Source organism: Coturnix japonica, chromosome 21 (assembly GCF_054131305.1).
Source record: "Coturnix japonica strain WE chromosome 21, WE-NBRP24, whole genome shotgun sequence".
Taxonomy (NCBI): Eukaryota; Metazoa; Chordata; class Aves; order Galliformes; family Phasianidae; genus Coturnix; species Coturnix japonica.
This window is the reverse complement of record NC_140683.1, coordinates 7645092-7655941: the sequence shown is the minus strand read 5'-3', so window position 1 is coordinate 7655941 and position 10850 is coordinate 7645092. Positions and strand designations below refer to the sequence as shown.

The window sequence follows — 10850 nt, the reverse complement described above, 5'->3', positions numbered from 1 at the left end:
AAGAGGCGGCGAAGGCGCCGGGGCTGTCCGACGGCTCTGTGGCGCAATGGATAGCGCATTGGACTTCTAGCGCGGTGTGACGGGAGTCATTCAAAGGTTGTGGGTTCGAGTCCCACCAGAGTCGCATTTTGCCCGAGGGCGCGGAGCGGCCGCCGGTTCCCGCAGGGCGCACGGAGCGGAACCGGCACCGCACGGCGGGGGAACGAGACCGCAATAGCGGGGAGATCCGTGTTTTGAGGGCGGGCGGAACGGAGCGGGGATGGGCCGGAACGGCACGGAGCGGGGGGGGGGAGGGAGGGAGGGGGAGGAGAGCATCTCCTGTTTTGGAACGCCATAATCTCCTCCTGGTCCCGATGCGGCCCCGCAGCACGGCGGCATTTCTGGCATAGAAACGGCCCATCGTCACCCTCTGAAATAACCCAGCCCGCAGTGATGTGGCAGCTGCCCGACCTCCCGCATCCGGACACGGACACGTCACGTCCCGTGGGCCGGAACCATCCCCGCACGGTGACACAGCTCCGTGTCCCCGCTCGGGGCGGCTCAGCACAGCGATGGGGCGGCACAACGTGACGGCTCGTGGAATCACGGACACGAAAAGCTCCGAGTTCTCACGTCACATCTCCCCACCAGACGGGGAGGGAGGAGGGAGAACGAGCCGCAGCTCCAACGCAGGTTTTATTGAGCAAGAAGGAATTTCAACAGCGAACCGCCCCGCACGCAACCACCTGCCTCGTGGCTCCGCCCCGGTTCTGCAAGCAGAACCTTCAACCCACACTGCGAGCAGCGCCCGGTGCGGGGCAGCCTCCAGCCCTGATCCCATCACTGTCAGAGGGAGACGGCTCCTATCGCAAACCTCACAAGGATATTTTGGACTGTGAGGACCTCAGGGCAGCCTGGGATCTTCAGACTGAGCAGCCGGCCCTGGGCACGGCAGCAGGGCAGTCCATCCCCCTGCATGCCGTGAGTCTGCTGTGTCTGCTCAACCCAGCTCAACCCAGCTGCAAAAGCACGGCAGGACTTGGCCACGTCTCCACCCGCTGGCACGCAGCAGCAGGGGTCACACTGTCAGGGCACGGGGGGGTCTCTCCCAACAGGGGGCTGCCAGTTCTTGACAGGGGAAAACAGCACCAGGTCGGTACCAGCAGAGCCACATTGTGCTCCTGCAGCACGAGGAGATGGAGCAGGGCAGGGAACGGCTGCCAACGGGGGATGCCCCCATTCCTCGCTCACACACGGACAGCAGGAGGAGGGAAGATGCCAATCTCCTCCCGCAGGGATTCCACGCTCTGCTCCCAGCGCTGCTCATAATACACACACAGGACACAGCTGGCGTTGCTCCCGCTCCGGATGGCCCATGGAAGCAGCTCAGTGACCAGAACCTGCAGCTTTCTGCAACAAAGGGCACAGAAAACAATGGTTTTCATTTCCACATTTGGTTTTCTATTTCTTCCTGCAAGTCCCTGTTCTGGGCAGATGCAAACCCTACACCCCTGCACCCTTCCAGCACTCCTGCTTATCTCACAGGGAAAACTGAGGCATAGGACGGGACTCTGTGTGGGAAGGTTACACCCAAGAGCAGAGCTCAGGCCAACATGGATCTTTATCAGCCAGCACGTGTGCCTACCTTGCATTGAGACGAACGGGGCCAAACGCTGCTCCCAGCACACACATGGGCAGCCCCGTCTGGACAGCTTCGAACCATTTCACCACGACCTCACCTGGCAGCAAGCAGAGCACAGTGAGCAAGCACAGGGCACGGCCCCACATCGGGACAGGAGCCCTGTGTTATCCCCCAGAAAGGCTGCGCTCCTGGAGATCTTTAGTGATGCAACTGCTAAATGAGGATTTCCCTGGGTATCTTTCCCCATCTCCCAGCATGGAAAAGCCCATTTTCAGCCACATCTGAGCCAGAACCTTCCAAGGGACCAGAAATGCTGCTTCCTGCTGGCTCACCAGGAAGGCTCAGCTTGTGACTTGGAGTCAGATATAAAATGAGGGGAAAGGACACAGGGAGGCACACATAAGGAACAACCAGGAAACCCTTGACAGAGCTTGTGTAACACCACATTGTGATCTAACCCAGCAGACAATGAACACACACAGATGACAGAGGACAGTGGTGCAGGGACAGGGATGCTGCCAGCCTCCCCATGCACCTCTCTGGGCTGGGGATCAGGGATTCTAATGGGCCAAAAACCATCCCTGGGCAGCATGAAACGTGGCAGCTCACCCAGCATGTTGGTGGGCATGCCCAGCAGGGTGTGCATCAGGTCGTGCACTTCTCGGTACCGCTGGATCACATACGCCAGTTCTTCATCATCCACAAACTTGGCTGGCATGCGGGTGTCCGGAGAAACCTTCTGCAAGGGCAGAGAGCTGCAGGTCAGCCAGAACTCAAAGCTTCTGATCTCAATCTTTAACACACAGCAATGCAGAGCTCACCATCAGTGTATCTCTCAGCCCCTAATGCTGTGGGTATCATTTACACACATCAAACACACGGGCTGCACAGCACCAAGGACGCATAACCCACACCCAGCATCACATCCCAACCTCTCAGCTCCCACCAACTCCTTTCATTTCCTCCAGGTGCCCTATGGGCTTCTCCACAGCCACAACCTCCCTCTAAATCTCATCTGTGCTCCTGGCACAGACACCAACCCCAGTGAGATCCCAGGCTCACATTGTCCTCCAAGAAGCGGACGTATTCACGGCCCAATGTGCCATCTGGCAGCCCCCGCAGCCGGGCCATGTCCAGTGTGGAAAGGTGGATGCGAGGCCGCTCCCTGGAACAGAAAGCACTGAGCATCATGTGGGACCCACACACTGGGGGTGCTGGGCAGATGGAGACCTGGACAGCCCTCCCTGCCCTTCCCAGCGCAGCCCCTACATGACACAGAAGACACAGAAGCAAAAGCCATCAAGTCTTATCTCACAGCGCAGGGAGATGCTGTGGGTGGTGGAATGAAAACCTGGAGGTGCCTATGGAGAAGACAAAGCAGTGGGGGTGGAGTCCCCAAGGGAGGAGATGCTGCAAGGGATGAAACAGAAAACACAGCATCTACATGAAGAGAGACAGCACCTGCCAGTGGCAGCAGAGCAGAACAGACTGTGATGCTGAAACAGCCCAGGGGCTCCGTGCTGCTGCCCTGGGACCTGCTGCAGGGCTCTGCTGTGAGCTGAGTACAGAGCAAAACCCACAGCTGGGAGGCTCAGAGCTGACAGATCCTGAGCTCCTCACAGGGCAGCAGTGTGGGGGTCTCCTTTACAGGGCTCAGGGAATACACCCGGATCAATGGGGTGGATGGATGGGGTCTGACAGAGGGGCAGAGGTGGAGGGCTGGGGCTGGGTATGGGGAACGCACTGGAGGATGCGGTAACCTTCGGGGTCATTCCTCATCCTGTCTCGCAGCTTGGGCAGGGCAAGGCAGCCCGTGGTCTCACCGAGGACTGCCACCATGTCTGAAAGAGAGACTGCACAGTGATACAGCAGCACCATCCCTGCACTCCTGCATTTGTGATGCCTGGACACATTTTGTTGATGGGAGGAGAGGGGACCCCGAGTGCTGCAGGGGGTCACAGAACCATCCAGGTTGGAACAGCCCTCTCAGACCCCCAGGTCCAAGCCCGGCCCACCTGCCATGCCCACCCACAGCCCCACCATTCCTAACAGCTCCATGGATGGTGACCCCAGCTGTGCAGCACCGCTCCTTCTGAGCAGCAATGCTCCCTTATATCCAACCTGAGCCCCCGCAGCACAACACGGGGCCGTCACCTCTCATCCCACCGCTGTTCCCCATGAGCAGAGCCCGACCCCAGCTCACCGCAGCTCCTTGCATGGACTGCAGGGAGCGGTGAGGTCTCGGATCCATCCCACCTCCCCTATCCCCACGCACCGTGCCTATAGGGATCCCACAGCGCGGCGCACGCCGAGCCGGCCGCCAGCAGCGCTTTCTGCATCGTGCTGGTGGGGATGTGCCCGGGGTACAGCGGGACGCGTCCCACCGGCTGCTCTTCCTCCTCCTCCTCCTCATCCTCAGCGCGGGGCACAGCGCGGCCCAGCCCGGCTCTGCCTGCGGGGAGCGGCGGTGGCAGAGCTCAGAGTCACGGCGCTCGGGACGAGTGGGTTCCCATAGCGGGGTTCCCTTACCCGGGTTCCCTTACCCGGGTTCCATTACCGAGGTTCCCTTACCCGCAGCGCCCCGCACCGCCCGCAGCAGCGCAGCCCGCCCCGCCGCCCCCCGCAGCATGGCGCAGCCCCGGAAGCGGCGTGGCGGGGCCGTGCGGGGCGGGGCGGGATGGCGGCGGTTCCTGCGGGGCTGTTCGCCGTGTACAAAGCGCCGGGGGTGGCGTGGAACAGCGTGCGGGATGCGGTGGAGACGCGGCTGCTGCGCGGTGAGCGGAGCTCAGGACCCCCCCAATGCCCCATACACACACACGGCTCGGTCTCGGTCTGTGCTTATTCTCCCGTTCCTTGCAGAGCTCAACGCGGCCCCAGCGCGGCCCCCGCGGAGCCGCATCCGTTTCCTGCCCGCTGCGAGCGCGGGGCCGCCGGGGCTGGTGGCCGTGAAGGTGCCGGTGTTGGCCGAGCACCGCCTGGGTGAGTGAGCACCGGGGGGTGCGGGAGAACAGGGAGAACCGGGAGGGTCCGTGCTAATCTCCGTGTCTGTCCGCAGTTCGAGGGCCCCGCTTCACGCAGCTGAAGATCGGAGCCGGGCACCGGCTGGACGTGAAGGCATCGGGGGTGTTCGGTGCGAGCGGGGCGTTGGGTGGGATGGGCCTTAACGCGGCCCCGCCGTACCGGCAACACGCGGCTCCCGGCTGCGGAGCATCGTGACCGGCACGGCTCTAAGGGCCGCCCCGCATCCTGCATTGCAGTGCTCGGCGTTGGACATGGGAACAAGCTGCTCAGCCACCTGCACAACTGCCACCTGAGCAAGGTACGTGCCACGGGAACCCAGAGCGACCTGGGACGGGATCTGAGTGTCGGTGCCACCCCGGGGCTGGTCCGGAGGGTCGGGTCGGCGGTGGGCCGGGCTGATGGCTGGACTCAGTTGTTCTGAGCCTCCCTTTGATGGATGACACCCTCTGCTTCTCTTGGAGGTTTACACGGTGAGGGGGCAGTTTGGTAAAGCCACCGAGGACTTCTCAGACACTGGGAAGCTGATAGAGAAGACAACGTTTGGTAAGAAACGGAATCGATGTGTTTAAGGGGGAAATAAACCCTCAACAGAGCACTAAGCAAACAGTGCTCCAGCTGAACAGCAAGGCCAGGTGAAATGCACAACCAAAGGCAATGCTCCAAATGCTTCCTGGCCTCTCTTTATGCACGTACCACATTAAGGTGCCTTGATCCCTAGCCCTAACCACTGCTGACACCAATGGCACCACTCAGGCTGCTGTCCTCCCAGTCTCCAGATGGATTTTGAGGCTTTGTTTCTACCTTGTGATATTTGCAGATCATATCACGAGGGAGAAGCTGGAACGGATCCTCGCCGTCATCCAAGGAACAAACCACAAGGCCTTGCTGATGTACGTATGTACGTGGCTGTGTTTGCCATTACAGCTTGTAAAGGTTTGAGCACTACCCCAGAGCAGACAGAAGTCACTTGGAGTGCTGTGTGTGCCAGTGACACTGTGCAGTGTCCTTATGTATCCTGACACCTCCAGCTCCAATAGGACCTGCTGAACCAACACTGATACCTTATGGATGTGGCCAAGCATCTCCTTCCCCACCTGCTACACTGCTGCAAACAGCACAGCATTCAGATGTGTGCAGAAACTTAATGCACGGGCAGTTCTGAGAGTAACAAATGCAGCTCTGCTTTAGTTGGGACTGTATTTTAAATCCCATTGGAGAGAAGCACTCAGTGTCTGCTCTGCTCCTTGTCTCCTTTTTCAGGCATTCTAACATCGATATGAAGACACAGGAGGCCTATGAGCTGGCTGTGAAGGGGTTGATTCGGCCCATGGGAAAAAGCCCCCCAATAATCACTGCAATCCGGTGTCTTCAGTTTGCACTGCCTGAATTCCAGCTGGGTAGGACTGGGGCAGAACGGACTGGGGGGGGTCTGCTATATGTATAATAAGTTGGTAACATTCATTTCCCTGTTAGCCTGGTCTGGTGGTTGGTGACCCTGCACACAGCAGCGGGTCGGAACCAGATGGTCATTGTGGTCCTTTTCAACCCAGTCCATTCTGTGATTCAGCTGAACTGCTTCTTTCAGCATTAACATGATGGATACAAAGTCTGAGCCGTCCCATTGCTTTGCCCGTTCTAAAGGGATCTCTCTGACCTTCCAGAAATCCACTGCTTGCACGAGACCCAGCAGTACCTCCGCAAAGTGGTCCACGAGATTGGGCTGGAGCTGAAATCATCTGCAGTGTGCACACAGGTGCGGAGAACACGCGACGGCGTCTTCACGTTGGATGATGCTCTCCTGAGGACGCAGTGGAACCTGCGGAGCATCCAGAATGCGATTCTGAGCTGTCAGCTGAGAGTGAAAACTGAGTTAGAGAAAACAATGGGCCATTGGGATGGGAGCGTTCTGCAGGAGATGGATGCTGAGATGGCTCACACTGCTGACAGCTGATGTGTGCTCCAGGGGGAACATCACAGCCCATCTCTGCACTGTAACACCGCCCTGTGCTGACAGAATGATGGGCAGCAGAAGGAACGAGGTTAATTGCAGCTCACCTCCACCGTTTCTTCGAGACGACTTTAATCAGAGAGGCGATTTTTCATTGACAGGCTGTATCTTTCTGGTTTTTTAAAGCATTTTAAGGAGTTCATTAACAGGAGTTAGCTGGGCCAAAATCCCTGCTGGCTTCAGGATCCTCAGGTTGCAATGGGATGCAGAAACCCCATCCCAAATTGTTCAGCAGCAGGAAACACAAGCAGCATCCTACAAAGCTGTGTTCCCTTCATTACATGGGTCTACTTGCTCCTTGCAACCAGCAGCACATCTCCCCTGCTGCACAGGTTTTTATTTTCCCTGTTCCCCTAACAAGAATAGGGCCTTTGCTTTAACTCTGCTTTCAGAGCCAGGAATGAGACTAAAAGAGGGCTGCAAGGAGGGAAAGGCAGCAGGGAAATGGCTGTCAGAGTGGAAAGAGGGACTGACAGAAAGATGCTAACAACACAAGGAATAAAACTGAGCGACCTGAAGGGAAAGACAAGTACACCAGCCCTTTAATTAAGAAAAAGCTTTGTTTTTGCTGAAGGATCAGGGGTGCTCACATGGGCTGTGTATCCTGCCCTCTGGTATTGCCTCTCTGTGGAGGTTTCTGTTCTGTAACTCCACTTGTTACCCATCAGATCATTGTATGCGGATTAGACTTAACAGAAATAAGCTTCCTAAATTTAAATTAAAAATGGTGCTGTTGTAACACGCAATGTTTTCCTGCTATATACCCAGCCTGAGACTTGTTTAATTCTAGATATTCATATACTCTAGAAAGCAACAGTAATTAATGGTTCTGTTCTTCTTGGGCAAGGACAAGCACAGTTTATTTTCCAGTCTGCCCTTAAAGTACAAGGAGTGCAGACAGCAGCCAAGGCAGCAGTGGGGCACAGCAGCCACCACACAGCACTGCTCTGTGCCCACTGCAGAGCCTCACCAGGGGCACTTTGCTGTCGGCTGCCTGGTTTGTGTGCATCCATCCTTTGTGGACAACATGAGATGAGGACACCATCCCCAACAGCTGCCTTGTGCTAAGTGAAGCAGAAACCAGCACTGGTTTAAGCAGGCTGAAGGTCTGTGTGACTGCATTAATGCCAGTGCTTCTACAAGGAGGGGTGGGGGGAAGGAAACACAAACCTCTCAGTCCTTAAACAACCTTCTATAATAACCTTCTATAACATGGGCAGTGGGTTGTGCTTCATCCCACGTGCCCTACAGCTTGTACACAGTGCTGGAATTTCTGTACGTGCTTCCCAATGAAAAACATTCCCAGTCACCTTGTCACTGTGTTCTCAGCAATGGCTTTTCTGAGCACTTTCTGATAGCCAGGCACTGTGAAGAGAGGTTAATTTCTTCCAAATTTAGAAATACGATGGATAGACTGTAATACAGGCCTGACTGAAAGCAAAGGGGGAAAAACTGCTTGGTAGGAAGGTCTGGTAAGTGGAAACGGACAAGGCACGGAGCTTGAGTGAAGCAGGAACAACAGATGTGGTCAGAGCACTTTATCAGTTGGCACAAAGCAGCCAAACTCGGGTTGTACAGCCAACCTCAGTCCGGAGAGGTGACATGGAAACACTCCTGCTCTCATTGTAACTCTGTGCTTAGGACTCTGCATTTACAATCAGGTAAATGTAATCCAGTGCTGCCACGCTGTCCCCATTAAGAGTCCTCAGCAAACACCTGGAAGTTGTCTCAGAATGGAACATAGTTGAAGGATTTGTTCCCAAGTTCACTTTGTGAGTCAGACGCTCTCGAGGTGAATTACTGAGGGATGCAATGGCTGCTTTAATTCAGGTCAGACAGTTCAACACAATGCTCCGATTACTAAAGAAACAATACAAACCCTCTGGATGTTAAAGCAGTTAAGTACAAAATGGCTCAAACTCCTCCAGATCCAATCAGAACCAAACCACCATCACAACTTCAGCCTTCAGTCCTCTCTTCTCCTGATGGCTTTCCTGAGACAGCAGCTGTCCCATTGCTATTGTATACAGGTGTGCCCTGATTTCCTCCATCCACTCAGAGGCTGCTCCACCTGCAGGTTAACATACCCAGATTGAGCCTGGATGCTGCAGGGAAGCAAAGGCTCATTGGGAAGAGCTTTAGCATCAACCTTGGTTTACAGCCGTTCCAATTACAAAACAACAATTACAAATAGGGTTTCTGAGGTAGCAGAGCAAACTGAAAGCACCCCAAGTCCACAGCCCCAACATCCCCCTCCCACAAACAGGAATGAGCTGATATCATCCACAACTTGCACATCCCAAAACTGCTGAGAAACGTGGCTGCTAATGAAACCTCTTGAAATTCAGCATAGAAGCCATTTCTGTTGGCTCTAAATGGGCACGACACCCAAACACAACAGCCCTGCAGCAGTCAGGTCTGCAGGTCACAGCAGTCTATGGGTCCCATGTTAATCATTGAGCTCCAGGTCGTACTCAGGGTACAGCTGCTTCGTAGTAACCCCTCGGATAACAGCTAGAAAAGAAAGAAATTCCATTGCTTTCATTAAGAAGAGAACAAATAGGTCAGGAAAGACTTGTGCCTTCCTCCCAGTAGACTGTATGTATCCCACAGAACCACCCACAGCCAAGGAACCAAAGATTTCCAGCTGTGCCCCCACTTGGTTTTGTTAAGGAAGCTGAACACTGAGGATTCTTTGAAACAAGCTTTGCCTTTAAGGCATCAATATCTCTTTATATAACAAGATTTGCTTCACCAAGAGCTTCTTCAATAGTTTTCTTACCCAGTTTGCCCAGCAGCATCTGCCCAGCATCTTTAATTTCATTATACTCATGGAGCAGAGAGATGTGCTTCTCCAATTCCTCCACATTGTACCCTCTGTAACAAAGCCACACAACAAAACCACTGCGGAACAAAGCAATATCTGAGGTGTGCAGAGCCAGCCTGGTCAAACCCATCATTGTTTAGAGCAATGATTTTGGGTTGGATAGCAGGAAAAACGCCTTTCTCAGAGTGGTGGGGCATTGTACAGCACAGGGATGGAGGAGCCCCTATCACTGCAGGTGTTCTAGAGCCATGGGGACGTGGAACAGAGGGACGTGGAATAGAGGGATGTGGAATAGAGGGACGTGGAATAGAGGGACGTGGAATAGAGGGACGTGGAATAGAGGGACGTGGAATAGAGGGACGTGGAATAGAGGGACGTGGAATAGAGGGACGTGGCAGTGGGCACAGGGTGGGGATCAGAGCTCTTTATCAGCCTTCATGTCTCTATGATTAACCCCCACCACCTCATTCAAACCAAGTGTCCATGGCCTCACACAGACCAAGGGAAACGCTCATCCAGGCAGCTGGGCAGCGGCCTCAGCTTGAGATCTCAGCTTATATACATCAGCAGCTCTGTTAGCACAACGTGTGCTGCCATCAGCTATAGAAACACACCCGTTACTTCCCAATGTACATCAGCAGGGGAGCTCAGAGCCTGACCAACACAGCACTGGGGAAACAACGGGGAAGGAGCTCCCTGCTGCCGTGCATGGATCCCATAACCCTTAGGATGGCCGCGGTACCGGGGCTGTACCGGGACAATAACGGGGCCGTAACGGGGCTGTAACGGGGCCGTACTCGGACAGCAGCTCCGCGATCTCCCGGTCCAGAGCTCGCTCCTTCTCTTTCAGTTCTTCGATACTATCGCACGATGCTCCGCCCGTTGTGCGGGATGGGGCCGGGCGCTGCGGGGACACGGCGCGTCATGGCGGTTATTGAACGGCACCGAGAGGAGCCGGGGGAACGGGACGGGATGGGACGGGATGGGCGGCTCACCGGGGATCTGAAACCGGCACCACCGCTCCGCCGGGAACCGCCGAGAGCCCTGAAACAGCGCGGGGAGCCCCGAGTCAGCACATAGAACCGAACCGAACAGAACCGACCCGTTCCGCTCCTACCTGCGCTGCGGGGGCGGCGCGTTGCGCCCCGAACCGGGACCGCTCTGCTCCGCCAGGGCCGCGGCCTGCACCGGCAGCACGGCACGATGGGAACCGGAACGCGGGGCTGCGATCATCCGCCGTGGGCGGGCACTGAGCGGGGCGGGACCGGCCGCCATTCACGGCCCAGACCGGGCGGAGGGGCCCGGCCGAGCCCAGGCCGCGGGGTGGGGCGGGTGTCGGGGCGGAGCTCTGCCCGAGCACAGCGCCGCTCCAC

General features: G+C 56.3%; 3 protein-coding genes and 1 non-coding gene across 9 annotated transcripts; 2 read left to right on the top strand and 2 right to left on the bottom strand.

Moving 5' to 3' along the window:
• The first annotated feature begins 32 nt into the window (after positions 1–32).
• On the top strand, positions 33–124 carry TRNAR-UCU (transfer RNA arginine (anticodon UCU)). Its single transcript is given in 2 exon segments — positions 33–69; positions 89–124. It is a non-coding gene; the product is annotated as a tRNA-Arg (tRNA).
• A 538-nt stretch (positions 125–662) lies between these two features.
• On the bottom strand, positions 663–4323 carry COQ4 (coenzyme Q4). 4 transcript variants are annotated; one of them, XM_015879129.2, is made up of 7 exons: positions 4193–4323; positions 3897–4073; positions 3366–3462; positions 2684–2786; positions 2231–2360; positions 1625–1718; positions 663–1389 (listed from the first exon to the last, which is right to left on the bottom strand). In XM_015879129.2, exons 1-7 carry the CDS (start codon positions 4248–4250, stop codon positions 1227–1229), a joined length of 822 nt encoding a protein of 273 aa, XP_015734615.1. In that variant the 5' UTR covers positions 4251–4323; the 3' UTR covers positions 663–1226. The 4 variants fall into 4 exon arrangements, with proteins under 4 accessions (XP_015734615.1, XP_085377569.1, XP_085377567.1 ...); XM_085521443.1 differs by having other exon boundaries at positions 4179–4296; XM_085521441.1 differs by having other exon boundaries at positions 4165–4286.
• Positions 4291–7396, top strand: TRUB2 (TruB pseudouridine synthase family member 2). The gene is made up of 8 exons (XM_015879128.3): positions 4291–4395; positions 4481–4600; positions 4677–4751; positions 4879–4940; positions 5104–5185; positions 5460–5532; positions 5903–6039; positions 6304–7396. The coding sequence occupies exons 1-8, from the start codon at positions 4299–4301 to the stop codon at positions 6591–6593; spliced, it is 936 nt and encodes a 311-aa protein (XP_015734614.1). The 5' UTR covers positions 4291–4298; the 3' UTR covers positions 6594–7396.
• Positions 7397–8447: 1051 nt separating this feature from the next.
• Positions 8448–10807, bottom strand: SWI5 (SWI5 homologous recombination repair protein). Of its 3 annotated transcripts, none has more exons than XM_085521448.1 (5): positions 10595–10807; positions 10473–10521; positions 10231–10381; positions 9433–9527; positions 8448–9164 (listed from the first exon to the last, which is right to left on the bottom strand). In XM_085521448.1, exons 1-5 carry the CDS (start codon positions 10750–10752, stop codon positions 9063–9065), a joined length of 555 nt encoding a protein of 184 aa, XP_085377574.1. In that variant the 5' UTR covers positions 10753–10807; the 3' UTR covers positions 8448–9062. The 3 variants fall into 3 exon arrangements, with proteins under 3 accessions (XP_085377574.1, XP_085377575.1, XP_085377576.1); XM_085521449.1 differs by having other exon boundaries at positions 10275–10381; XM_085521450.1 differs by lacking the exons at positions 10231–10381; positions 10473–10521.
• Positions 10808–10850: the final 43 nt, after the last annotated feature.